This window comes from Pithys albifrons, chromosome 4 (assembly GCF_047495875.1).
Source record: "Pithys albifrons albifrons isolate INPA30051 chromosome 4, PitAlb_v1, whole genome shotgun sequence".
NCBI classification, from domain to species: domain Eukaryota; kingdom Metazoa; phylum Chordata; class Aves; order Passeriformes; family Thamnophilidae; genus Pithys; species Pithys albifrons.
Window position 1 is genome coordinate 82,456,049 of NC_092461.1, and position 26,632 is coordinate 82,482,680.

The window sequence follows — 26,632 nt, forward strand, 5'->3', positions numbered from 1 at the left end:
GGGCAAATATGTAAATTCAACAGATTTCAGGTTATTCATTCCAAGAAAACTGTTTACTTCTGGTGACATGGTTCAGTCACTTCTTACTCGTGCTGAATTTTGATTTGAAGGTTGTTAAAAGAAGGAGCAGCACAAGGATGATGCACATCTTAGCTGACTGATACTGTTAACTTGAGAACTGTCCTGCTTGTTTGGGTATCATTTCATTTAGTCTGCAATCAATCGATACACTGACAAGCTGAATGCATTACTATTCAGAGAAAACACATTTATTATTGTACATTTCTTGTCAGCTTGAGAACTCAAACCCAGAAACCAGCTTTTTAAAACAAAAGACTTACACTCTGCAAAGAGAAATAATACCCTTCAATGGGAGCAGTGTTCACATTGGCCATTGTAACTGAGGAAAGCTTATCCTGGGGATCAAGCTCTTAAAACTTTAGAAAGAAATAAAAGTCCTTCTTTTGTATAGAACCACAGAATCATTTAGGTTAGAAAAGACCTCTAAGTCCAACCATTAAGCTGTCACTAAATTGTGTCCCTAAGTGCCATGTCTACAGATCTTCTAAATATCTCAAAGGATGGTGACTCAACCACTTCCTTGAGTAGCCTCTTGCAATACCTGATGACCCTTCTGGTGTAGAAACTTTCACTAATATCCAATCTAAACCTACCCCGGTGCAACTTGAGGCTATTTACTCTTGTCCTGGCACTTGTTACCTGGGAGAAAAGACCAACACACATCTCACTGCAACCTGCTTTCAGATACTGTAGAAGGGATAAGGTCTCCCCTCAGTCTTCTCTCCAGCAGGCTTCTTCCTGAGTCCTGTTCCAGAACAACTCTAGTTCCCTCGCCATTCATCATAAGAGTTGTGCTCCAGACCCTTCACCAGTTTTGTTGTCCTTCCCTGGACATGCTCCAGTACCTCAATGTCCTTCTTGTAGCAAGAATTTGGGGAATTAAATTATTTTCCCAGCATATTATTTACCCATGAAAGCCACCTACTAGTATTAATGGAAACTCTGTATATTTAGCACAGCTTCAAACCAATATGGTACATAAAATAGAAATGTATTGATTTTCTTCTAGGATGAAAAATGCTAAAATATATTTTCTGCACCATTCCAATACATGTTTCTCATTTTTTTCTCGTCTAGCCACTGTTTATCTATCACTCTAACTCCAATGATTAAAAATCATTAGTGGCTTCTTCTCACGCTAAGATTTGCACTTCCAGTCACTGACAACACCTATTTTGATGCTCTTCAAAGGCATCTCCCTTAAAGTAATCAAAGTGAACGCACAACATGGGACTCTGCACCTTCTGATGCCACTGGTGTTTTGTATATTCAAACATAATTTCCTCTGTAATTTAGAATATCAGCCCCTCACATGATATCCTGTGTAAAAGGGAGAGTATTCAGCAGTACTAGTTCAAGAGAAAGTCTGCAACATTTTCTGCCTACAAAAAGGTCAGTACCTACTCTGAAGTTCAACACTGGGGCTTTTTTTAAACCCATACTCTGAAGGTGCTTTTCCATTCTACACTGAGGCAGAGGCAATTTCCTTGCAATCAGATTTTTTAATTTCAAAAATTAACGACTAAAGTTGAATTGGTACTGAATGAATTTTTATCATAAAATGAAAACCCACTCTATTTGCAAAAAAAAAAAAAATTACTAAATGCATACAATAACCTCAAGACTGAAGTAATCGAAACTTCAAGCAAATAAAACATTCAAGAATTTAAAGTTAATATGAAAAAATACTAACGAGAAAAAAGGGATGTCATGAATGATGCATATGAAGACAGTTTCACATATTCAAGCAAAATGGTATGAAGCTCGTAATTCATCTCCTTGAGAAAATGTTATTGCTGTCCGGTGCTAAAAATTGAGTTGATATCCTAATAGCCAAATAGTTGAGAATTTTAAAGCCGTTTTATCTTTTTTGTTTGTTTGTTTTTGTTTTATACACAGAGACAGTAATATAAAGGGTTTAGTGCAGTTGTGAGCATTTCAGCGCCTTGGCACTAGAAATCATCTGTTCTCCTATACTGACCTCTAGGTGGCACAAAAGAACCTAAACAAAGCAAGTCTCAGGTAATGTTATGTCCCTCAATTATCCTCCTCAAGTCACCAATTCTGAAATCACAAAGCACACATCTATTAACCTGTACTAAATAAAATGTCAAAATAAGTACTAAAGTAACAGCTACTGTAGCTAGACAGCTCAATTTTACTGCTTTTAATGGTGCATTGAGATATAAACCACTAATTGATTCTCCACAGCAAATTAATTTCCTTGCACCTTCAACTTACAATACTTAAAAGGAACAATACATTTACTAGAAATAAAGTTAAGGTTTACATTTAATTTAATGTAAGGATTACTATAATGTTAAAAATAATATAAAAAATCATAAAAACCAATTTGCAATAATAGTCCAGCAGGAAAAAATAGTAATGAGCAAAATACATGCATTGATTCATCTTATTTTGGATTAGAGTATGTGAAAAACTAAAGTGTCAGTGAAATCACAGCAAATCAATGTTTACCACAGTGGTAACCAGTAATGCTGCTTTTCTACTTACATAGCTTGTGTAGCTATTGGTATGAAGATAACACCAGCATGTTTTGTGTGACAAGAGAGTATTTTTATATTAACAGTCTAATTTATGCACAGCACATGAAGTACCCCAGCAGCCCTCAGCCTCTGCATACAAGAATGGCACCAGTTTTGTCCCAGTTAAGACATTATGACATTAGGTCTCAGAGCACTATTTTCCTCTACCAAACAACCAAAAGTCCATGTGTACACTGTCCTTGTATCAATGCTGACATCTATTTGCTGTATATCCTGCCTTAGCCAAATCGTTCACACATCTCAGGAGCACTTTGACCAAAACCAACGTTACCTTCCCCTTCTAGCCTCCTCCAGCTCTCTGCATGCAATTGCCCAGGCTGGACTTTTACCACTCTATCATTCAAAACCACTCCGTCTGAAATGCTTTGACTCTTCCAAAACTGAACACAAAGCTATATGTAAAATTTCTCAAAGCATTATGTGGAAGATCATTTGTACCAACGTGTGGTAACAGAGCACTGCATCATGTGCCCACAATTAAACAGGAAAAGAATTTGTCTCACCTGGCATAGAAATCTTTTGGTGGAACAACCTCCTGAAAGAACTGCAGCTGGTACAGATAAAGTCCAATCAAGTGTCCCGCACTGAATATAGCCATTAACACACACAGACAGCTGAATATCAGCGGATCAAATGCTTGGCAACAGGACCACCATGTACACAGGCCCAAAAATACAAAGAAATACACAGCTGAGGTCAAAGATGGCACCATCATACCTGCAAAAATAAAAACATGGAGGGTTGAAAAAGTGTGACAAATATCAGCATTTGTTAAACCTTAGGTTTGACAAGAAGTGTATTAAAAATTTAATCCAATTAGTGTTTATGCTAATTATTCCACTTGGCTCTAAATACTGCTATTAACTTTGAGATTAGAAAAGTAGGATCTTTTTTTTTCTTGTTGTTCAATTCACTTATTCCAGATCTTAGCACTTAGAACACACCCACTCTCCAGACCTTCCTCTGAGGCAAAAACTTCTCTATGTAAATATATTTCATAAAACAAGGAAAAAATATAAAGATGTCTGCAAGGACAGCCAATACTGCCTGAGACCACTGGAGTATGAATTTTAAGTACAAGATGCTAAAATGTCATGAGTGAAAACCCTTCTCAATCTTGAGATATCTTGAATTATTAAAACAAACAAACAAACAAACAACCCAAAACCCCCTGATTAATATACTGAAAGTAAGAGACTTAGGTAAAATCTACAGAATAATCAGTAAATGTTTAATTCTTAAAAAAAAATTTAACTCTAGAAACTTGTTATTTACATATGACAACAACTCTCCTGGCTAATATATCGTGCATATCGTTTTTGCTCATGCACATATATGCACTTGTGAAAATGTCTAACTGGTGAAGGAGACCTGATGCTCTGTGAGTAGCCTACAAAGTAAAATTAGGAAGCAGGAAAGACATACACGTCTAAGAGTAGCAACAACGACAAAATTACACAAGAGATTGCAGCTAGCACAGCAGCCCAATGGACTGTCTAAAGTATTAGTACCAAGGCTAGCAGGGGTGCCTGCCTCAGTTTATTTTAAGCTTTTTACTAGTACATGTTTAGGAGCTGCTTTCCTCAGGACAGACCTGCAGGCTCCTGGTGGCCCACAGCTCCAGTGTGCCTGCTGGCCCTGCAGCTGAGCCAGCCACTCCAGCAGGAGGATTTGCCCCTTGCCAGGTGCTGGATGATGTGTCTTTCGTAGGCAGTGCTCCAAGGGTCAGTCCCTGGTTGAGTTGAGTTCAGGCACTGTATTCACGGTCATTTGCCCATGCTCCACCATCATATCTTTCACATCATACTTTAGACCAAGTTTCTAACCTATGGTGCTGTAAAACTTCACACAGTAATTTCTGCCTCAAGCCTCAAACTATTTCCTTCTTTTTTTCAAAGAGACACTTCATCTTTATTTAAACACTCTTGGAGAAGGAGAATCAACTGTATCCTAAACTACATTGTTTATTATGGTCAATTACTCTGACTGTGAAAAATAAGAAATTTATTTCTGGTCTAGAATTACCTAATTTTACCACCTCTCTGTTGGCTTCCATTATTGCTTCTACTAGATCAGGTATCTTAAAAAATGGAATCACTTTGTCGGTACTTTCAGGCTACAGTCAAATCGCCCTTCATCTTTTTGGCATGGTAAGTAAGGAAGCATTTAGCTTAACAAGCTCAAGGTTGCTCTTTGGAATACAGGCTTCTCAGTCCTCAAGTCCTTTTTGTAACTCTACTCCGAACAACCTCCCAGTTCTTGGCTTGCATTGGAGCTCCACAGGCAAGCTGCCCATCAACACTCCGAAGAAACTGGCCCCGGTCACAGCTGCCTGATCCGTCTATTTCACCCTCCCTGGATGATGTTCACATATGCACAATGGCATCAGGTTTTTGGATTTTGTTTGGTTTTTTGCTTTTTTTTTTTTTTAAATCACATCTCTCTTCCCCTATGTCAGGGCCCATGGTGATCCGCAATTTTTCCCCCTTTTTAGATTTATTACTTTGCATTTGGCTATATAGAAGGATGTTAGACAATCTTAACCTTAAAGAAAGAGTCTGCCTTACTAAAGGTACCACACCTGATCAGTCCTCATCATTCTGTATCAAACATTTTTGTACTCTTGTTTTGTACTTCGTATACTGGTATACTTACTTGTTAAGTATACAGTTATACTTTATATGTAAATACTCAATTCAAACATGTAAGCAAGCAGGTAAACACTAGTTTACAATTCCTTGATTCAATTTTGAATTCAGTGTAATTATAACCTACAGTGGTTTGTACACTTCCATTCTGGCTGCAGCTGATTATATGTTACTAAATCAAATGTCTTATAGAAAGGTTGGCTATATCATATGAAAACAGCTACTTTCACCAAAGTCATCAAAACCCAACAGGAAGTCTATTTATCACTCTTTTTACACACTACATGGTCAACCGAATAATCTTTTCTATTTTTTTTAAGATTAGGTGAATATAGTTCCTTTTTACACTTGGAAATGATGGAATCAAATCTATAAATTCACTTTAAAAAATAAATAAATATGTATATGTAGATATACTCATACACACAGCATATATTCACTAATTATAAGTCCCCATTCAGCGTTTGATTATAAAAGTGACTGTGAAAATCATAAACAAAATGACAGAGCCACGAAGTATTGGTACAAAAAAATGAAGCAACTCAGCATAATCCAATACCTGCCAAAATTTAGTTTAAATAAAATCAGCAGCAATTTCTTTTGCTTTAAAAATTTCCATTGTTACTCCCACAGGTGCTAAAGTGCTGAAACTCATTCGTTAAATGCATAATCTAATGGGCTCCTGAGGAAATTTTTCAATCTCACCAACCTGCTGAACCAAGTAAAATTGTAACAACAACTTTTCCAGTGGTGATTATCATATTGCCAATAAACTCCCTCAGTCTGGATGCTAGGGAGGCGATTCTACGCAGCAGTTTTAATTTCATGGTTTCCTCAAATTCTGCTTCTCCACAGTCTTCATCATCCAGATCTTCTTCATACATCAAAGCGTCATCTGGCTCTAATTTTTCTCTTACAGCCTAAAGGAGAAGGAAGGAAAGAAAAATAGACAGAGGGAGACACAGAGGAATTGGAAATTAAAAACTACGCATACATTATTTAATGGTGAAGTCTTCTTACAATCTTTGACTATCCCAAGTAGAGAGAGCTAAGAAAAATGTACTAAAGCTAAAGTTGTGCATTGATGGCTTCCCCTTCAGATCTGTCTCAAAAGAAAAGGATGTTAAGCATTGTCTCTGAGAAAGGTTGTAGTCCTCCCACAAATGCACAACAGGCTGCTGTTCATTTTTATATGCAATTTCATTTGCTTTGCATTCTTAGCAAGATACGCATCTTGCTATCTATTATCTTTTAAATGCTTCTTTGCTTCAATGGCTTCAGTTACAAGCTCCAGCAAGCACAAGTCCTTTTGTGGTTGATGTTGCTCAATAAATCTCACTTTTCAAACCCTTTTCCATGAACCCTTTCTTCAAATACAAAACCTAGAACAGGATGAGTAGGAGTGATCTGAGACAGGGCAACAAGGCCTGAAATAATATAACAGAGAGCTCACTGGTGACTGAAGGAAAGTTTGGGAGAGAAAAAATACACTAAGCAGTGAACTGGGGAGACAGTGAGAAATGGTGAGATCAACTGAAAGTGAAAGAAAAGGTGAAAAAGTGAGCAAGAAAAAAGTAGTGTAAGCTTGAGTGATCTACAACAATTTTTCAGGGGAAATGAGACCAGTGGCTTAGAACTACACAATGGAAAAAAGAAAAGAAGGAACATGTGAAGGCCCATTATACTTGAGCAGTTTGTTAGGATTTGGCAGTGGTTTTCACCATGAAGTCTTCATTGTATCTTGGAGACCAGAATGCATACACAGCTATTGAGTGATGCAAACTAATCATCACCACATAGTGAAAACCTGCAGGATTAGCAAGAAGCCCCCACAAAAATACAATTTATGGAAAAATTAGTCACTCACAGAGATGCAGGAGCATATTTTAAAAAAATAGTCATAGTTTTGAGCCAGGTTCTCATTTGGTGTAATACAGAATAGCTTCTTTGGCACTAATTTAAATTTGTATTAGCTAACGTTAGTTCTGGCCAAGCCATACCTCTGTGTGTGAAAGTAAGAAAAAGAGACTATTGGTATTTTTCATCAAAATAGCAGTTTTATATTTATTGGTGACCTTTGGCAGAAAAAATTCCACACTGACAGATAAGACTGCAATAGGAACAGATGAACTCTCAGCCTACTTAACCAAATTCTTATGTACTACTACATTGTTTGAATTCCCAAAGGAAAAAAATTCCCTATAGACTCTTGCGTTTCACCTCTGAGCTTGCTGCCAGCTATCTCCTTTTACTTTAGAGGATTAATATGCTGTGAATTCCGAGGGTGGGTGGGTGGGGGAACAAAAAAAAAGCCTGCTTATTCTCAAGAGTCTCTATTTTACAGACAATGAAACCGGTATTAAATACGGTAGGGCTGATCTGGAAAAGCTACCTTTGGTCTTGGACATATCTGGTTATTTCTTTAGCTATACCTATTTTAAATAGACTATAGTAAAATTTCAACTGCTTTCTTATTGTCACCATTCACTTATACAGCTCTCAATATCTGAATTATTAGATCCTTATGCAAAACAATAGAGTTGGCATGCAAACATGCAGTCATCACATTTCGAGCCATGCAGCACAAAGAGGAGTTCTGTCCATTTACCACTGCTGCTCCTATCTGAGCTCCTATCTGAAGGACAGGACCTTTCCTATCTAAAGGATAGTAAATATTAAATATTCATAGACAAGCTCACAGTGGGCTGAACAATACATTTTGCCCTTACTTTCACCTCTTCAGCTGTTTCAGTGGGAAAATGAAACAAAAGGCAAAAGTTAAGATCATTTCCGCTTGTGTCATAATTACTAGATTAACCTGTTCCTCATCTAGTCCTTTTGGGTCCCACCCTGCTCCTCCTGGACTGGTTGTAGTGCTCTGTGGCTTGAGTTCAACATGACCAGTGAACAGCGAAACCTTCAATAGTGTCCATATTCAAACAAAGAGAGTGAGTGAGATCAGTGGACATTTAAAGGCTATGAAATAGCACGCTTACTATAGATGGGTCTACGTGATGGACACCTTTGCGTCTTCACCTAGTGCGTTCAGGTTGCTGCAGACAATATGCATTTAAACACAGACTTGCTTTAAAAAGGTATAGGAATCATTTCAAAATAAAGAAGTTATTTCATGGGAGGCTGTGAGGATTCACATCTCTTTGAATATTATGAATCTATGTAAACATGAAGGCAGGATTTATATATTTATTACAGTTTAAAATTGCTGATATAACAATTATACATCAGCAGGACAGGAAATAAAAGTCTGAAAAGTTACAAAAGAAAATACAGTGTTTTCCAAGCAGAAGGGAAAATGTGGGGAAAATTAACACAATCAAGATATTTTTAAGCATAAATTGGAGGAAAACACAAAATACCTTCAAACAATAAAATAAAAAAGAGGATACAGAAGGAAAACACATAAAAACATCCCAGTGAAAGGTGGAACTTGATATCCTTTTCTGTCTCTTACCCCCACCTGCTTCCCAAACCTCTAGTGCCAAATGCTCAAATTCATACCTTCATCTTCTCAAAATTGGTCTTTGGATATTCTGTCATAACTAGGACCATATTTTTTCTAACTTTACCAGACTAATCACTCTTGCTTCATTGATCTACAGAACCTTTAGGCTACATTTTGCCTTAAGAGTTCAGTATTAATAATCTAGTAGTGACACGTATGACACAGCACGCTCACGGAGAAGCATTAGAGAAGAGAGTATTTCACTGGACCAGGATATAACCAAAGCTGAGGAGATGACAGTCCAACTTTCCTTGGACTGAGGCTTATGCACTTTAAGCATAGTTCAAAGCTTGCAAGTTGCTGAGTTACCAAACAAGTTAACTTTCCTTGGTTTTCCACTTTTATTTAGATATTAAATTATTAATTCCAAGTTCGGCAAGAAAGTTAAGATGCCAAAAACATTTACAGGGAATGTAGAAAAACTTCTGGTGTTACTGAGATCATAGAAGTTGGAAAGAAAACTGTATTCAGAACCTCAGCAAATATCAAACTCATTTCCCCAGTTTTCCTTCTAAAACTGCATGTTTGTTGGAGGCAGAGCTCTTCAACCTCTCTGTTCAGTTTAGGACAAGCCAACAAATGGGGTCATCATCAACAACCATATTATGCAGTCCCAGAAGCTTTCTCAGAACAGGTGCATGTTGTTCTGCAACTTCTTGGCACAGCTGGAATTATCAATGATACGGCTGTGCAAGGACTGCCCGGTTTCAGACACTCAGGCTTTGCACTAGTGTGCTACCTGCAAGAGGTCGGTTAAATTCCTCATCTCGCTCTTGCCTATCTGCAAGTTCCTTCAAGAACAGTACCATAGTCCTTATTCTGTCTCTGTCATTCATGATTCAGTTGATGATGATTTCATCAAAAAGACTATGACAGTTAAACAACTATGTTTGACTTTATATATATATATATATATATATATATAAACCTATCTGTTTGTAATTCAGTATCCAAGGTGAAGAGCCATGTCCCTTTCCTGAAGGAGCTGAAAAGCCACATTCCAGTGTATGCCAAAAAGACAAACCTTGGATTCCCCCACTCTCATATTCACCACCCTCTGACTGGATTATCTGGACTTGATTTCCAGTTTCACACATTGAGCATTTTAAATTGCTGAAGGCAGGCAAACAGTTAACAGTTTTTACACCCAACATAGTGATAATGTGCTTCTTGTTTTAACATTTTCTGATGATTATATAACCATACAAGTACACGCTCATCTCAGAACACCATTACTCCAGTCAGACTGTTTTGCAAAGCTCTTTTTTACTATGTGGATTAGTCTAATGCTACAAACCCATGCTACATAGGCTACAGTTAAAAAAATACTTTTACTTCCATAATAAATTACCTATTATGCAATTACAGGATCCCAGTGGATGCTGATTAAATCAAATAAACTTCTCCATTCAAGGAGTATAGAGCATTTGTGAAGCCATAAACATGTGTTTTCATGACCTTTGCTACGCAAAGCAGGGCCCCAGGACTTTTTATAAACAAACTAAATGCAGTTTAGGTTTTTTAGCAATCATGTGGAAGTCCTGTGAGTATTTATGTACAACATTTTTTTAAACTGCCAAATTGAGATAGAGAACAGGCAAGGGAACAGAACAGCTCCTGTGGCAGCTATGGCAGCTACTATTGTGGCCAGGGCCAGAATGTCCATTAGGTACTTTAGGGGCTGCTTTTCCAACATTCAACTTTTAAATGTTTCATCTGGTACAGTATAAACACTACTGCACAGAGATATCCTCTAGCCCCAGAGATGTATTTACTAATGGGAAGCCTTAATTCCAACCTAAAACTCATTCTTGTTTCAGAACACTCCTTGCTTTGTACCTACATTTAATGGTATAGTGTCTGTAATACAATAATACAAATTTGCTCATTTATTGATTTTTTCATTCTAGAGGAGACAGGAATGACACCCTTCAAAGATTCAAATAACAGCAATAAAATTTAACTAACCAGCATTATTACAACTAAGGATATGCTGGTCTCAGAATGCACACAACTCCTGTGAATGCATTGCATTAATTATTGGGACCTCTCAAGCATGCACTGCTAAGTTCATAGGAGTTCAGGTGCTTCTTCCTTCCATTTGGCTCATAAATGTTGTAAAAATAACCTCTTTTCAGTATTTGGATATCTCCTCCCACCCAGAACAAGAAAACAAACAGAGAGGAGTGGGAAAATGAAAGCTAAGCCTGAGGAAAACATGCAGTTAAGTTCACCAAGCCTTACCCAAACTGCTACAGGTACGTAGGTTTGACAGGAGGACAGAGTCATACATTATGTACACCATGCTATTTATTGCTGGTGGTACCAGAGATGTGCTTTCATGATCTAGATCAGCTTGAAGGTGCATGGTTTGGCTCGCAGAAAAGACAATTGTGCCCACTCTGCAAGAATACAAGAGCAAGCAAGCCATAACACAACCCTCATGGTCTTATCTCCTTCAGAAAATGGGAATTAATCTTCACAAGAACTTTTCTAGCGATAGCATCCCAGACATCAGTACGGACTTGTAACCCCTGCTGCTGATAGCCACGCCAGTTTCTTTAAACTGGCCTGGATTGTCTCCATGCAGCCCCACAGTTTACATGGCCCAAGGCACACACAGCACCCTGCTGACACTGCTGCTGCAAAACCTTGATTCTCCAAGATAGCACTTCCTATAACTATTCCTTTACTTCTAATCAGAGATCATATTTTAGTTCCACACCTGTGATAAAGCAGCACAGATACAATTAGACATCTTTTACATGACTGTTCAAGGCATTACTATGGCCAAATTTCTGGACTTCATCCTCATTTGTAAAAACCCACATAATGAACGTCCTGGTTTAGGAATGATCTGAGACAAGCTCTTTGATTCAAATACACCAGCAGAACAATAGAAATAAACTCTCTCTCCTCTCACATTGTTTTGGCCTCCATAGTACCTAAGCTGCCGCATGCAATCTATCATTATGTGACTGTGTTCCTACTTTTAAATTTGCTAAAAAAAAGTCACTTCCTCCAAAAAAACGGAGGTCTCCAACCTTTAACTATGAGATAGTTACAGCAGTAAGAGGAATTAATTACCTACCAGCCTTTAGAAGCAGCACATACATGTGTTCACATAGAAAAAATAATCAAAATAGCACAGTATTCTTTAGACAGACTCAGATGTAAGCACAAAAGCCGGAAAAGAAATTTCACTGCTACTTCTTTTACCATCAAAGGAACTGCAAGTCCTTAATGTGATATAAATGATTGTAGTTTTAACCTGCAGTCAATACTAAGCCATGTTAAGGCAATCATTTATTGAATTTCCAATTTTGCAAGAAAGCATAGAAGAACTCCCTGTTGTTCTGAAAGGAACAGCTTGTGAGAATCGGATGTCCCTGCTTTTCCTGCCACAGAATAGTTTCAAACATTTCCACATAAAGAATTCCCACGTCATTCAACTTGATCCCTATAGAAATACAGCTGCTCAGCAGAGTATGTCTTTAAGGTCATCTTGTGTGAGGGCATGTGGGGTGCTCACAAGGAAGCTTGGGCAGGTCTACAGGAATCCAGAGGGTAACACTACACCACATACACATGGGGTTGTGCAGAGAGGGAAGGCTGCGAACTGCAAGCCAGGACAGGAAAAGAAAATTGGGTGACTTCAGGGAAACATCCTGCTAAATGGCCTGAGCTAATCAAGTGTGAGATTGTAATAAACATTTTGATAGGTGTGATATTAATGAGCTAGAGACATTCTGGAATTTAACAGTTTATTGTAATATTTTATATTACTCAACTGAATCATTGAAGAGAAATATCCTAAATTAACTGTAAGTCATACAGATCTTAAAGAAAAAATTTATCACTAATACATTTCAACTGTGATAAAGCTTGGGTTAAAGGCCTACACAGTACTAGATAAATTTGCCAGTGATGTACTATTAGAAATATCTTTCAATATGTTTGCAGTGTTTTATAGTAATGAATGACATACATACACTTCCACAGTAAAATCTCCTGTGGGAAAGAGTCATTCATTACAAAAAAAAGATCATCTATTTACCAGAAGCACATAGAGATTCAGAGGAAATGAAAAATAAAGATAAGCACATTTCTGAACTGTGATAACAGGAAGGTAACTCATTAAATCCTGTACACAATACATATTGTACTGAGAGGGCCAAAGATTATTTCACTTCCCAATGTACTCATTGCACCTGAGCAAACACCAAGTGGTTTCAGCACAAGACTCACTTCGCCAATATGCAAACACAGTTTCACATCTTGACTTCAAAAAGCTGTCAGGCATGTAAGCCAAATGCAAAAGAGAGGGGCACACACAGGCAGTTTGGTGGTTTGGCCTAAGATGACTAAATACGTTTTTTTTTACTGAAAAGGGAATAGGAAGAGTTGGGTTATGACTACAAGGCACAATTCAGTACAAACTCTAAATAAACTAGTGCAGGTATACAAAGCTGCACAGCACCCGTATGGAGTAATCCCTGGCCCAAGGAATACACACATTGTAACATTATGCGTTGTGCTAAGAAGGTTGATAAATAGTCCAACTGTGGTGCTGTGGTTAATTTTAGTATTGCCTCAGCTCACACTGAAGTAGCTTGGGTACTTTACTTCTCCAGTACCACTCTGAAGAACCTCAGATTAATAGGATGAACAGAACTCCTAACCTACAAGAGGATCCAAAATTACTTATCTTCTTTTGCCTTGCAGAACAAACTTTAAAGAAAGATGTTTGTTTTTTTTTCTCCCAAACTCTCACAGACATAAATGCCAGAGAAGGAAACAGTGTATATTGAAGCAAAAGAGCAGAAGAACTAAAAGGGCTATACATATGGCCAAACTTTGTGAGCGAAGATTTGGGAAGGGCTCTTCCCACATGGGGGTGTGCCCTTCGAGCCCGCGCAGTGGATTTTTTAGGTGAGGCACAGCGTGCACAGCCCTGGCCCCACCGTTTAAGTCCCAAGGTCCATCTGCCATGGCTGAGCGAGCTTGGACAGTGACAGCGAAGTCCTCAGGACTGTCTACAGCACCCGGAACTAACCAGGGCTGACCCTGCTGAGCATCCGAGATGTGACAGGATGGGATGGCAGGGAAGCATTGAACTGCCAGGGGACGGTCTCCACTGAGACTCGAACTCATGACCTTGTGATCCAGAATCTGGAGTGCTCACCATTACACCACGGGACTGCCTCAAAAGGGCTATAATGCAGCTATGAATACATGTACAATCTAAGTGAGATGTTTTCTAACCGCCAGAAAAGCAAAATTACAGAACAGAGTCATTTCAGGAGCAATGGGGTGAAGAAAAACTGTCCTGTTTTCAAGATGGTGCTTCCTACCTTCAGGAGGGAATTGTGTGTACAGCTGCTTGCAATAGCAACAGACTGAGTTCCATGAGCCAAGAGATTCCTTCTTGTTCTGCATTGTTCATCACTTAGGCTGTCCAAAGGCACAAGTATTCCAGGATTTTCAGCTCCTGGTTAATAACTCTGCGTCTCAAAATTTGGAAAACTGTTAGTAACCTCAGTGAAGAGTGCCACAAGAAGAATTGCATCAAGTCATGTTTGTAACCAAAACAGGACAAGTCCATACTGAAGTTTCATGCCCAACATGCTGACAGCACTTGGTGATACATAATGCACTGCACTATGTAACATTACATAGCTGTAGCCTGCTGTTGTATAATTACGTATTTCTGTTAAGACTTATCCAAAGACATGTGCATCAAACCAAGAAGCTAATGTACCTTCTAAACTTTTGACCCTAGTTAAGATGAGATGCATGAGAATTGTTACTGCGGGAGGCAGCTGTGTAAGGTCTGGCAAACTTCACCACTACAAACATCACAAGCAAAGAGATAAGGGAGCCTCATCTACTCTTTTTAAACCAGAGAAATAAGGTATTAAATCCTACTTGCACCATGTTCAAAGCAAACTAAGACCAAGTGGGTTTGGACCTGCTCTCCAGAGGTCACAACCAAAGTAACATTTATAACCAACTGAAAAAAGGTAAGCCCAATGCTGTGCTAGATATGGATGACTATGAAAAGAAAAAAAGATGAGAAAGAAAAGAGGTGTCATCAGGCAGCTCAAAGAAGCCTAAAAGTTCCAATCCTCTCTAAGAAGTTCTTTTTCCACTATATTTCTGACAATATCCAGAATTTTCTCTCTCTGAAGAGATGAAAATACTGAAGGAGAAAAAGTTGCCTATAAAAAGATGATATTTAGAGAAATCAGGGTCAAAGGGTCCCAAATCACTGACAGCTGATCAGGCCAGGTGAATATTTGATATTAAGAAAATCAAATTAAGTTAAACACAAACCAATAAACCATCTTAGTAGAAATATTCCTTTCACAGGCTTTAAGAAAAATGGGATGGTCATGCAGACAAGGTCATGGGCCCCACTGTACACTGCTCAAAAGAGATATTTGAACCCGAAGGAAAGAAAAATGGCAAGGTGTTAGCAACTGCAAAAACTGGGACATCAGACCTTTCTCAGAGCTGTGCTCTACGCTGAACTAATTATCCATATTATACAGGATATCCATGTAGGTGATACACTAGTAGAATTGTTCAACCCCAAAATCTCTGAACCTCATACCAAATGTCATAATATTACAATTTCAATCCACAATAAGACTTTGCTTGAAATGTTGAGAAACTGTGATGCCTGTAGCTCAAAAGAATATTGCAGAACTATAGCTTGTTCAGAAAAAAAGTAACTAAAATGACAGAAGAAATTGGAAAAAAAGAACAGAGATCTATTGCCTTTAAAAGGACAAATATGGAAGATAATAAATACATTTGATTTCCCTTACACCATTTCAATCTGTTTTATAACATGTAATACAAGGGACCTTCCATAAAATCAAAGTGTTAAATTAAAAATAAAATCAGAGCGCACTTATTAAATTGTGGAAGTCCTTACTTCATGACGCCACTGAAGCCAAGAAATTAATGAGCTTTTAAAAGGGTCTGGGTAATTATATGTTTAACAAGATTATCCAGAATAGCTATAATTATAAACAACTTTTTTGGAAGGGATTTGAAGCCACATGTTTTAGGATTAAAGTCATACTCTCACTAGGAGAGCCCAGGATAAATTTTAATGTTGGAGATGGGGTGAAAAGGATATTCTCTTACTTGCTACTGTCCTTATTCAGCAGGTATCACCTACTTTCAGGATAGGGTCTAAATGAGCAATTTCTAGGCTAGAATGTCCCTGGACAAGGTGTAGGATGTGTGCCGTTCTCAGAGCCTGTCTGTTCTGTCCTGTATGTACTGCAGTTATGTTTGGAGGCCTGGACCAAATGAGAGCTCTCGATGTACTACGTGCCCAGTGTAGGCGTAGGCCAAATGGCCCTGTCACTGTTTACAAAGACAAAGATAGGAAAACGAGCATTTGTACTGCTTCCATGTTCCAAGGGACACAGAAGCAGAGAGACAGATGAAGTAATAGACTTGAGGACACAAACCAAGTTTGTGGTCAAAGTGAGAACCATGCTGGTCCCCCTGATTCCAGCCCACTACCTTGACTCCAAGCCAAGCTATCCTCACAGCCTTCTCAAACTTTAGTTAATTTTACAGCAATTTTTTCTTTTTCTTTTTTTTTTCTCTTTTGTGATCCCAAACAAATCTCTGCTTTCTGCAGAAAAGAAGAGGGGTGGAGGCTCTGGAACCAAGCTTGCCTCAGATTATGGGACAAAATACAGACCCAGTGGTCCAATCTGCTTTCTAGCAGATCACAAATGAGAAACAAGCTTGAATGGGCAAGGCAGCAAATGCTGTGGGAAGAAGTTACATTGAAGACTACAACTGTTTTTTTTAAATTAAGATCAACACTTCTTCTAAACTTTAAGTTGTGCAATTGCAGAAGGACTCTCCTCCCTGACACTGTCACTTAGAACATTAGGCAATTCATCCACAGTCTCGAGAAAAAGCTACTTCCTTTCTAATACCTATCAGACTGTATATACTGTATCTGCATTTTGGCACATAAACCGCCATCTGCAGCAAATCAAAAATGTCGTACTTTCAGCTGCAGCTGTGAGTTAACTGTTCTTTCTTATTTTCTTCCACCTTTTACACCTTGTGACTGGCATTTTGCTTTTCGGCATTTCCAATCTGGGCCTGTCTCCAGCTGAATTCACCTGCTTTAAATTTTCTGAGCCCTAATAAAAAGGGCCTGCAGACATGTTTGCTCCAAGTGTGCAACCATTTAGGGGTGGTAATGAGCTGGACTGCAGCCTGGTATCTGGCAGACCATACTACTTCATGACTCACTGTTAATTAAAACCACACTCCTGCTTATTCCTGGGATAGCATTACTTACAAATAATTGAGAGTCTCACTGCCTCATAGCCTCCTCCTCCCAAGTTCTGTTCTGTAGAATATACTTTTGTGATGGAGTTCTGTTTCTGTTAAAGTTGGATGCAGGGTAATGGAGAAAGACATCCATTTTTCAATAAATCCTTGTTGTCCTCAATTTGGATTCTGATACTTTTTCTTATTTTGAATTTCATCTCAATTCATGGGCAACCTGATCTATCGTACTCTATGGCTGGTTTCTGGAGATTACTGCCATGGTCAAATACAGCACATAACTGAGTCTCACAAACTGCTACTCAACTCCAGGCATTTTTCAGTATGCCCATATATCACCTGAAATGTGAAGGGTTCACATAAAGCTTTGAAAAGGTCAATTTTAGCAGTACTAAACCAATTATTTAATAGATTTTCCTATACAGAAATTTTGGAAGGAGCAGTAGATTAACCTTTCCTTTTCAATTAATTTTGATAGTATTTCATTCTTCCCTAAAGCAAAGAGGTCTGAGAATCATTCAATGTAAATAATTTAATGCAAAAAGGTAAAGCTGCAAGACACTCTGCTTTTGACTGAAATTCACAGTGCTGATTTCTTGATTTATAGAACCATCTGTGGGGCCAGGCATCTAGCAACCTGAAAAATTACCTCCCTTATGGCTCTGCTAAGTCTATTCAAATCAGCTGATGCATTCTTAACAAAATCTCGTTCCATGAATCTCTGGTGACTGGTGGTAGGGAGCCTCAGCAAAAGCTCTTCAACTCTAGAGTTGGATATGGGGCTCTTCTAACAAACTTGGGTCTATTTTGCTTGGAGGCACACATCAAGCTCAATAATTTTCCTGAAATGTCTCTTTGGAGGACAGTTGTTGCTGCAACTCATTTTGTGTTTTCTAATTCAATGGAGTTCCAGCATCAGGTAATGAGCTGCAACACCATACAGTCACAGGCATCAGTGGCTAAAGCAGAATTCAAAGAACTGGTCAATTACTTTGTCTTCACTTTTCCAGTGTAGTCCACCTAGGAAGAATTGAAAATTATGTGAAACCTTCACAGTTTGGACTCATTTTAGGTCGTGCCCATATTCTCCCAAATAGAGATGCTCAGCTGCATGCTCTGCATATGCATTAGGTTTCTTACACTCAGTCCTGCCAAATACATATTCCTAGCAGATTTAGCTGTTTCTGCTGGTTCCTCCTAAATAACAGAAATTATTCCAGCCACTTAGAAAGACAAAACTGAAATTAGGAAAAATGTATTTAACAGGTATTTAGTTTTCCACTCTCCATTTCACGTGCTCTTTAAAAAACAAGCAGGTTACTCTGATGCAGATTTGTCATTTCAGCTGTGAAGATCAGAATTTCTTAAAGCATTTGGGATCACCTCACACAACAGAAAATATTATCCTTTTTTTTTAGAAATGCCTGTGCTATAGTTTTGGGTGTCACTAAATCTAAACACACCTGCTGTGTTCACTAAATATGCTGCAATACATACAGTTTACAAAACATGAATAATATTCGCTGGGTTTTGATGTGAAGAAGTGAAATATATTTACACATGTTTCTATTTGCCCAGTATAAATATTTCTTTGCAGTCAGAGTTTTCTTCTCCTTCCTACTCTTCTTTATGGAATAGTCTTGACTGTTAAGTTGCATTAGTGTATTGCCTTGAGGTCACCAGTCCAGGACCAGTCAAATATAAAGCTACATTCTGTGCCATGTAATCAGTGTTTGTTAGCTCAGCTTTTTTCTTACACTCCAGTGAAATGACTGTTGCACCTTGCCTGGAAACCAGCACCCATCCCCTCCAGGGGACTGAGCTTCCTTTAACCCAGACTCCAGACTCAGGCTCATCTCTGAAGCAAATTAAAAGTGAGTATCTAAACATCATCTAGGTTCAGAGGAACCTAAGCATGACTTTCTATTTTTCTTCTGTATTTCTGCCATCACATTACTCCTATTTTATATATGTGCATGCTTTCTTTTCAGGAGATCAAGAGCTTCAAAGAAGTCTGCTAGAGCCCACTTTAGTAAAATGAAATTCTTTTAAGAGGGCTGAACACAACCCATGCTAACAAGCCACACTTCTTAATACTTCAGACAGCTCCACTTCTGAGGATAGCCCCAGGTTCTGGCCTGCTGCTAAATCCATTTTGCACAGCTCCAACGATAAAGCAGATTTAAAGCTGATAAAACCAGGTTCCAGAAGACACAAAGCCTTGCATTCGCTCATCAGACCAAGCCTACATGTCCTCCAATGTGTAGTTAAAAAGCTACAGCCTTCAGGCAATCCTCAGCTGCCAGAACAGCCCATAAGAATTCCAACTGCAACTGAGTATAAAGCACAGTTCTGATACTGATCTCTCATGTGCTAGAAACCTGACCAGCTTCTGGCACTGCCACAATCCAGACAACATGGCAACATGCAGAGAGGCCTCTTTTTACTCTATATAGTGGCACCAAAATGGGCAACCGATCTCCCTAGATATTTTGCCCACTTCAAAGTTCAATTGCTATTTGAAATGAGCAAGTTGAAATTGTCTCCCCTACAAATGGAGTTTTGAGAGTAAAGGAAAAAAACATTCCAGCCATATGTAAAAGAAGACAGAAAATGAGGCCCAAGGGATGCTAGACAGTCTGATAAAAATCACGTTAAGATTATTAGGTAAGAATTTCTCTGCACCCTGGGCTAAATTCCCACTGCAGCTTTTTATGTTATGAAATTGTTTTCCTCTTTCTGTGGGTTTTTCTGCATTAAGTATCTCTGCTACTCTTCCCACTAGTAAAACACACAGCAGACATATCAGCACTTCCAGCTAAGTCATTTTCCAACATCATCCTCAAGCTCACTCAGGGTGACCACAGTTTTAGGTAACTTCTTCCATGAACTTCATACAGTCTCTCTTCCCTTTTCTTAAGAGTGATTTCTGATAATCACTCAGATACTGCCATTACTCTTGGATAAAAAATTTGGAAATAGGGATGCTATCTAAGAAACTAAGCACTATGTGTAGCAGAACAACTTTGTCAGATGTAACCAGCAGCTCTGGTGAAGAACAACTTGTGATTGACTGTCATGATCATTTCTTAATTCAAAATGATCTGAAAAATCCTGTGGCACACCTACCACTTTTCATATTCTGCTTTGTTTTCTCAAGATAATAACTAACTTTTGCACTTTAAAACCAATCATTTTGCTTCCTGAAAGTAAGTTTGCTTTTTAGCATACCCAGTCATCATGAAACCATTTCAGAACACGTTTCAGACAGAAATACCAAAGCTCACTAAAAGCCATACAGATAGAAATAATCTATTTGATACCATTTCCTCATTTTCAAATTGCATGTTGCACTGTGCTGCATCCTCCGTTACTGGCTTCTGAAACATGTTGCGGCAGAGGAGCCATATTGTCAGACTAGCAATGAACATCCCAATGTCTGGTACAAATAGTCTGATCACGTTCCCAGCATCTGCTCCTTTTACACTGTATGGGATAAAAAAAAAAAGACAAAAACAAAGAAACATTAGTTACCTCTAATGACATTTTCAATGGGAACAGAAAATTAGCGCAAAGCAAATTAAAAATCCCAAACCCTCAGTAATAAGAAATCTTGACAATATGAGAAATAGGAATATGATCAAGGAGCTCTAGACAGACAGATATTTTTGCTCTCCAGAAGTACAGAGTAAGTATTTATTCTCTGGGAGCTTGCATATTCATATTTTAGTGATACTAGTATTTTGATTAACCCTGTTCTGAAACAATTTTGTTGAGAGCAATGCAGAAATTCAACACAAAAGTTTTCAGCTGAGTACTAGAAGATCCACGTGTGTGAAGCCCAATCCCTTTGCTGGAACTCCTTTCAAAGAAAACAGCATACAGGTCCACCAAGGATGAGGATGTCCACCCAGACAAGACAGCATTCACGTCACCCCTAATTGTGTCCTAATCCTACTTCCTGGCATACAGAGGAATAACCAGAAAGTCTTTAATATTTTAACATGTTTATTATGTTAACTGTTTATACATTTTAATCAAGCAAGCTATCTTAATACGTTTCTGGGTATTTAAGTACAAGTTTAATGCTAATTAATGTGTTTGATCCCTGCCAAGAAAACATTTTTTCTCCTCTGAAAGATTTGTAAGACATGATGATTTTTATGTAGGAAAAAAATTGCACTGTTTTATTGTACAGATTTAATTGTTTATAATAGGAAATATGACTTTATGGATGACTTCATGTCGTGTCTAAATGTAGTTCACTGTTAAAAGGGAGCGCTTGAATTCTGGTTTAGTGACACCAGGAACAGTTTATTAAACTGCTGCATGCACATACTAAACTTTTAACTATTAATGAGAGGATATAATATTAATTATTTGAAAGTGTGAAGTTAACATATGTTAAATATGCCCTCCAATATTAATTTTATTTTTTATAGGTCTTTTTGTCTGTAATCAGTTCTGAGGACAGCAGAGGAATCCGTATAGTTCCCTGGGCATAGTTGAGTGCCCTAGAGTAGCTCTTGATAGACAGAACTGGTAGAAAACTTAATAGGTTGTTTTATAGATGCAAAAGAAGAGATCACCTCTATCCTTTCTTCATTGTAACACTTGCTGCTTTGAAACCTCAAAAAACCTGTTTTTGAAGGAGTTACATGCAACTGCTGTGATTAACTGCAGGCATAGAGTATCAAAAAAGTCTCTAATGTGATTACAATACAACCACTGTCAGGAACCTTGTTGGTCTGCTCATGTGTCCAAGATCAAATCCAACATTTCCATCCCTGCTGCTGACCCAGCTTTTCCACTGATGTGTATCTTACAAAATAACATATGCCCAAAGCGGGTATAAGGTAAGTGATCAGAAAGCTGGCTTTAATGTTTGTTTCAAAAGCTTAACCATGAATGCACTATATGGCAGTTAAGTAGCTTGAAAATATTTTGCAACTGGCTTTCAGTTCTACTGAAGCAGAGAAAAAAAATTAAGTATGTAATTGAAAGGCTTGTAAAACAGTTAGATGGCAAAGTCCTTGCTAGATTTTTACACGCTTCTTGTGGCAGTGCTACAAGCAAAGCGTGCTGTAGAGTGAAGTGGCCCATGAGAGCATAGGTAATCTGGTTAACATTACAGAAAATACCATCTTGACATGAGTCCCTGTTTGTTCTGCAGTAACATGGCTCTTACCATCACTGAAGATTAGCTAGTCAAGGCTGCACTCCGGCAGAAAATAGTAAAAAGTACATGTTTAATGAACATAATTCCCAACAACTGTGTATCCAGGTTTCACAATAACATCAATGAATTTTTTCAATAATCCTGGTTGTTATTCTGAAATCTGCTTATAAAGCAGTTGTACTAAACATCTGGTAAAAAAAAAGAATCTTAATTCTTGATTCTGAAAGTTTCACTTAGGTACTTTTTAGAAAGAATTGCAATACACCCTGAATCTGGTATTAATTAATGTAAGAACAGTACAAATTTTCTAGTCCCATATTGAAAAAAAGATCAGATTACTTCTACATAATACTTCTGTGATTTTTTTCTGTACACAGGTCTGGCATCTCATCAAAAATTAATTTTGCGTTGTTTCTGAGATCCTTCACATTCAACCACTCATATTCAAACAAATTAAAAGGAGGTAGCCTTCAAGTACCAGCACTTCTTAGCTGCACCAGATTCTCCTTCCTCACACTGTACTCCCATGGAGCCATGCTGGGTCTTCCTTCGTGTATCCCGCTCCCCAGAACCCAGGAGACCCCTGTGGAAGCCCTGCCTCTGATTCAGGTCACATTTCTTTCCAACCCAAGAGTTTCTAATCTTTCAAAATCATTTAGCATTTCGTTGTGAAAGACGTAACATATTGTTCAGGCTAGCAATAGAAAACCTGAACAGTGATACTTAACCACAGAGCAGAAAAAAAATTCTGCACATGAATAGTTTATTCACCAAACCCAGTCACAAATGTATGCTGTTCCCATTTCCCCAGGAAAAGGAAAACAAATTGACCTCAATGTGATAATTAAAAAAGAAACAAAAGCTCACTTGAAAATAGAGAAATGTATATTCTTCTGCTAAGCAGAATAATAAACTGCTTCATTCCACCCCAAGCAATTTGCTCCCAGTTTTTCACAGCATAAGCTAAAACAAAATCAGTTATTCCAACTTGTTATCTCTGGCAGTACAAAAAAAGAATGGTAAATACTGCGTCATTCCACAAACATTTCTCACTTTTTCGCATTCACACATGGTCATAATTTGCATTTGATAACAGACTATGCATTGTGCACTTTGCTCCAAAACAGACTTTCAAACTACAAAGTTAAAACAGAAGAACAGGAAACCTATTCAGGAGATCTCCTAGAGCAACAGGTTTTTTTTTTTAATTCCTGCAAGAATCACAGTGTACAATGAACTGGTCATAGCCCTTGATCTATGACTCGTAAAGCATAATTTATTCATGTAAACTAAATAGTTTATCTACAGAGCAACTTTAATTGTAGTAGATACCACTGACTGAAGCTTATAACTCAGTCAGAAACATATTTTGAAAAGTTATTGTAGCTTTAGAATTATTTTCCATGGCTTTCCTTCTTTCTTATAGGATGCAGAAGAAAACAGGACACCTCTTCCCATTCCCTCCAAAAAAAAAAGGGTTTTGGGTTTGATTTTTTTTTACCTTCTCATAACAAAGTAAATAAAATTGCACATAATTTTTTAAGACAAGAGACTAATACAAGTTAGAGTTGTAAGAGTTCCTCTATAACAAAAATAAGTTTTGTAGGACAAAAGGAATTTTATGACTTTTGCATCAATATATAAAACTGTTTTATCATATCAACAGACTCCCAACAGAGCAGTTTTCTCATCAGTCATTCTGTGTTCCCCTGCTGTTTTCAGCTGTATACTTTAAATTTTCTACTTTAGAAAGGGATCATTGTCATTTTCTGTGTTTATGCAGAGCCGTGTGACCCTGGCCCATTCCTGAAGTTCATTGATGCTGAAGAAACTAAGTAAAATTTCTCACTTGATCTGCATTAAAAACAGAGATAGCTGTGGACATACAGGTTAAAACCGTACTCTTTACTTCATGCACATTCACCAGTAGTCAAACAAAAAATCCCTCCAAAACCAGATGCCAGCATAGTTTAAATGTTGCATTCTTGGTTAGTGCTCTAGAAATCAACATTTCTGTCTTCTTCTGAAAATAAAATTTTCATTTTTTGTATTTCTAGAATAACTATCTCACAAACTACAATTACGCAACTTCTACTGAATGCACAAAGCTTTGGTGAAGAGTGAAGTGTTAATATTCCCATACCTGGCCTGATTCCATTTCTTTTAGAATGGTAGACACATTAACTTCCTCTTTATTTCAGGTTTATAGAACAAAAACCAGAAAAGAAGCAGAGCTAATAGAACTTAAAATGCAATGACTTCAATAGAAAAAAAGAGTAAAATATATATAACACACATGTAAAATACCATGAATAATACATAAAATAGTCCACATATAGAATGATAACCAAGAGTCTTCAAACTCTAAATATTTAATATTTTGTTACAAATACAGAAAAATGGGAAAAAATAACAACCAGGCCTTCTTAAACTGAACACAAATTAATTTAGCATCAGCAATGTATCACGATGTTAAATTTCTATTATACGATAAATTAGACAATGCTTCCAGTTTAAAGAACTGTAGAAAGCTTGATTTTACATTGAATATTGGGTTAACAAATTATTTTAAAGGTTATTTGTCATGGTAGTTTTAAAAATTTATCAGAAGTCTTATTCATGCATACCACATCATTCCATACATGCATACATCTTTTCCCCCTTCATAGGTTTACTATAGTATCTGTTTACTAATTAATTTAATTTTTAAAAAAAGGTAACACTATATCAACCATTCACGAGTGGTAAACTAAGGAAGAGATGCATAAATGCTAATACGTCCCATTCATCTTGTTTGATCACTGTAAAACATCTGATATTTCTAATCGGATCTAATATTTCAGAGTAATTTATGCATCGCCGAAGATGCTTACAGATGAATTCCCATGGGCTTCATCTGCAACTGTAATCACTTGGATTGGAAGCAAAACAGACCCAAGAATCATATGCGTGGACCCCTGGAAACATGGACTAGCAGTATTACGCAGATCCCATGCAGTACTGTGAGTCATTCATTTGTTTATCACTAGTATCCTCTCTGTGATCCAAAACCAGTGGAAACTTTTAGGGTACCAAAGGTTACGAACCAGATGGCCTTAGAGATGTGCTTGCTGATGCTTGCTGTTGGACATGGGTTTTGGGGATGGTTGCAGCCAGAAACTAGTTAAAGGGGCTCCTTGTCCTCCCTCAGTTTGAACTAAGAAAGAAATACCTGCTTCTGTACTTATTGTGCTGGGAAACTCACACTTAACTTATCTGGGTCTGAGGACTGCAGACCCGGTCTGAGCCACAACTAGCATTTCAGTGAACATGGGATGATCACAGCCTATATTCATGTGCCATGACTTGTCCCTGGTTGTACAAAAGACAAGTTTGCTATGATGTTGGTTCACATGGCAACCTTGACACATCACATTCAGGGCAGGCCTGTGCTGTGTGTAAAGTACACAAGTTGCTGAGCACTGGCAGGTCTGTCTTTAGTCCTTTCCTTATCTCATGTTCAGTCACAAATTGAAAAAAATTAGATTGCAAAACTAAAATACAAATTTAGTAATATTAATATCCACAGTGCTATGTATGCTCACTCTTAATCCTTTCTTAATGTGACTGTCCAAAGTCTACTGTCCATTTTAGGCAGAGCCTGCCATGTGTTTCACCCAAAATACCTGAAGTTGCACTTTCAGAGAATATTGGTTGCGCAAAGTAAATGTGTGGGAGAAAAGAGGGAAGAAAAAATGCATAGAAAACTTATAAAAATATTTAGCATGCACTGACCTACCCAACACACAAGTTCAAATGGCTCCTGAAGTATTTGTAAGATCTAAATCACTGCTTACAAACTATGTCTGCATGGATTCAAAAACCAAAAGTACACTTTGCTTTTTCAGGAAAGATACCTTTCAATGAAGAACATGCTCTTTAATGCAAAGGTCCTTAACCACATATTAACCAAACATTTGCTTTCCAAACATTGCTGTGCAGACAGAAAGCAGCTATTTGAAACTAAATGTATATGGCCAAGATTTTGGTGTCTCACTGCTTGCATAAAACATACAACGTTAAGAAATTACGGATATCTGCATTATGTAAAACATTGGTTAGTGGCAATTTTTCTTATTTTAAAGCACCCATTGTTTCATTTTGTTCATTGATCTTCTAATAAAGGTCAAACTCCAGCTTGCCCAGGGCAGCATGCAGAAGACATAAAATTCAGCAGGGATTAGCAGCTATCATGCAAAGCGCTGAGATGCGCTACTGCCAGACTTGTGATAGCATGACATGCAGCTTGCTTTGTCCC

The 26,632-nt window shown here is 37.8% G+C and overlaps 1 protein-coding gene across 1 annotated transcript in view; it reads right to left on the reverse strand.

Moving 5' to 3' along the window:
- The window catches only part of PIEZO2 (piezo type mechanosensitive ion channel component 2), a 306,402-nt gene that overhangs the window by 109,852 nt on the left and 169,918 nt on the right, over positions 1-26,632 (reverse strand). Inside the window, exons 5-7 of the mRNA XM_071554837.1 lie at positions 20,480-20,642; positions 6,006-6,216; positions 3,152-3,365 (exon numbers count right to left, since the gene is read on the reverse strand). Coding sequence (XP_071410938.1) covers positions 3,152-3,365; positions 6,006-6,216; positions 20,480-20,642 — 588 coding nt within the window. The remainder of the gene's footprint in view (positions 1-3,151; positions 3,366-6,005; positions 6,217-20,479; positions 20,643-26,632) is intronic.